General features: G+C 39.5%; 1 protein-coding gene across 1 annotated transcript; it reads left to right on the top strand.

The window, feature by feature from the left end:
- The first annotated feature begins 1,345 nt into the window (after window positions 1–1,345).
- On the top strand, window positions 1,346–2,822 carry LOC127812581 (L-lactate dehydrogenase B-like). Its single transcript, XM_052353012.1, has 2 exons — window positions 1,346–2,033; window positions 2,217–2,822. The coding sequence occupies exons 1-2, from the start codon at window positions 1,425–1,427 to the stop codon at window positions 2,658–2,660; spliced, it is 1,053 nt and encodes a 350-aa protein (XP_052208972.1). The 5' UTR covers window positions 1,346–1,424; the 3' UTR covers window positions 2,661–2,822.
- The last annotated feature ends 239 nt before the right edge of the window (window positions 2,823–3,061 follow it).

The following is a 3,061-nucleotide window of genomic DNA, read 5'->3' as shown; positions in this document are numbered from 1 at the left end:
CTAAAACAAGAATAAAAAATATTTTAAAAATAAAAAAACGACTCCTATAAAGTATTTTCATATAACATAAATCACGTTTGTAATGCAGAAAACAGGTTTACAAAGGGCAGCTTTTGAATCAGAATTAATATTATGTTGTTTATAAAGGGCTCATAAATATTTGTTTATTTTTTAATATTTTAATATAAAAAATATTATAAAATATTTTTTTTTTATTTTCAAAAGAATTAACTGAACTCTTATAGGTGATATATATTTAAACGCGTCCAACACTATTTAAATATAACAGTGTAAAGGTATTGAATTAAATTAAGCTTTATAATATTTGATTCAAAGATCAAATTAAGCGTCATGAACAACATTCAACCGAAGCTTGTTGCCGTGTGATGGAGAGACAGACAGGCAATGGGGCAATTAATATTAGAGGCCAATGGCTTACCAAGTGTCAGTGTCACCGTCATAAATGGAGAAAAATTGCCCCTCCCCCCCCAACAAATCCAAACTACCAATTGTCCGTCCGTCAAAAGTCTTGCAGAAACGTGGAGTGAGCACCAAGAAAACATTTATACTCCACCCACCCTTCCTTGCTTATGATCCAGAACCTTCAGAAAATTACTTCCTCCTATGAAAATAGTTTAATTTTATTATAATTTTAAAGTCTTAAAAGTTCCAGAACGGTTCTCAGAGAAAATGTAGCTGTAAAATTGTAAAGTCACGTTTGGACTGCCGAATTTTTTATGAAAACAAAAACTATATCTTATTGAATTCTATTAGCTCATTTTTTTTTCTTATTTTTAATAATAATAATTAGAAAGAAAATTTAATAAACAGCTTTTTTATATTATTGTATCAAATACTTTACAAATTTCTCAAAAATACTTATACATTTAAACTTATACACTATTTACATTTAAAATAAAAACTATTATATATGTATCTATCTTTGTGTACTATTAATTAATTATAAAAATAATTTTATCATCTCTCTAAATACAGTAAGAGCAATAGTTTAAAAGCATTAAATATACTTATTTGTCAGATAATATGTATTTATTATATATTATTTTTAAAAAATATATTTATTTTAGTATAGACTAATAAAAAAATTTAAACTTAAAAATGAGAGTGATTAGTTAATAAAATATATATAATCAATATATTTAATATATTTTTAACCATTATAATAGTCAGCGTTGCCCTTGTGATCTTCAATAGAAATTCTTAATGAAATAAAAGTTCCATCTTTTGTTTTCCGGAAATTTTCAAATTGTTGACCGTTGAACCAACGGAAGCCAGTCTACCTTCTTCTTCCTCTTCGTCTTCCTTTTCGTTTCCACATGCATGCCCATGCCCTATATAACTGCAAATCCCATTCCAGCCCAAGTTAATTACAGATAAAGAAATCTCAGAAAACCGATAACGCCATGAAGAAGACTGCTTCATCGTCGTCTTTGGGACCGGGAGGCCTGGACATAGCGCAGGCCTTCTTCAAGCCAATCAAGGACACGGCGCCTCCGTCGCTCAACAAGCGGCAGACCAAGATCTCCGTCGTCGGCGTCGGAAACGTCGGCATGGCCATCGCCCAGACCATCCTGACCCAGGGCCTGGCCGACGAGCTCGCCCTCGTCGACATTGACCCCAACAAGCTCCGTGGTGAGATGCTCGACCTGCAGCACGCCGCCGCTTTCCTTCCCCGCACCAGCATCCTGGCCTCCGCCGACTACTCCGTCACTGCAGACTCCGACCTCTGCATTGTCACCGCCGGCGCCCGGCAGAACCCCGGCGAGTCCAGGCTCGGCCTTCTGCAGAGGAACGTGGCTCTCTTCTCGAAGATTGTGCCGCCTCTGGCCCGGTACTCGCCGGAGACGATCTTGCTGATTGTTTCGAATCCGGTGGATGTGCTGACGTACGTGGCCTGGAAGCTTTCGGGGTTTCCTTCCAACCGGGTCATCGGCTCCGGCACCAATCTCGATTCCTCGAGGTTTCGCTTCCTCATTGCCGATCATCTTGATGTCAATGCTCAGGACGTACAGGTAATTAATTAATGAATCCCTCTGGGCCTCTACTTCACTAGTACTCTGTCACAACATGAAGAAAATGTATATTCTAATTATGAACATTTTGTACACACACACACACACGGCTGGGGACTATGATGGGTTGTTGTTGGTAGTCTTACTCTTGCTAATCAAATTCTCTTCTTATGGTTACGGCAGGCGTACATTGTCGGCGAGCACGGTGACAGCTCGGTGGCGCTGTGGTCCAGCATCAGCGTGGGCGGAGTGCCGGTTTTGAGCTTCTTAGAGAGGGAGCAGATCACCTACGAGAAGGCCACATTGGAGCAAATTCACAAACAGGTGGTCGACGGTGCGTACGAAGTCATCAGCCTTAAAGGTTACACTTGCTGGGCAATTGGGTACTCAGTCGCCAGCCTCGCCCGAGCCATCCTCCGGGACCAACGCCGGATCCACCCCGTCTCCGTCCTCGCCAAAGGGCTTTACGGCATCGACGCCGGCGACGTCTTCCTCAGCTTGCCGGCGCAGCTCGGAAGGAGCGGCGTAATGGGCGTCACCAACGTTCATCTCACTGAAGAGGAGGCGACGCGGCTCAGGCACTCCGCCGCCACGCTCCACGAGTTGCAGAGCCAGTTGGGCGTTTGAAGGTGATCACTATTGCGGGCATTTATTATGAATAATTTGTTTAACTTAATCTGATCACTTGTTTGGCGAAGTTGGATAACAGCGATATGCAATTAAGATTTTAAGCAGACTAGTTTGCAGCTCTTATATAAGGGAATAACTTAATTTATTTGCGGGTTTAAAGTTGATGTAAAATTAATAAATTCTTCCAGATTGTTTTTTTTTTTTTTGTAAATTCATGGCATGCATGCTATGAGAGATAGAATCAAATTTTTATAATTATGAGGATATGCTTTGTGTTCTTTGTTTACTATCGTTACATCTCTTTTTATCAAATTTTTATAACCATGAAATTGTTTTCCATAAAAAAAAAAAAAAAGAAATCAGTTGTAATTGTACAGTCCTAAGTTTTATACCAAAAA

This window comes from Diospyros lotus, chromosome 11 (genome assembly GCF_014633365.1).
Source record: "Diospyros lotus cultivar Yz01 chromosome 11, ASM1463336v1, whole genome shotgun sequence".
NCBI lineage: Eukaryota > Viridiplantae > Streptophyta > Magnoliopsida > Ericales > Ebenaceae > Diospyros > Diospyros lotus.
The sequence above is the reverse complement of the archived record's forward strand: the minus strand, read 5'-3'. Positions and strand labels throughout refer to the sequence as shown.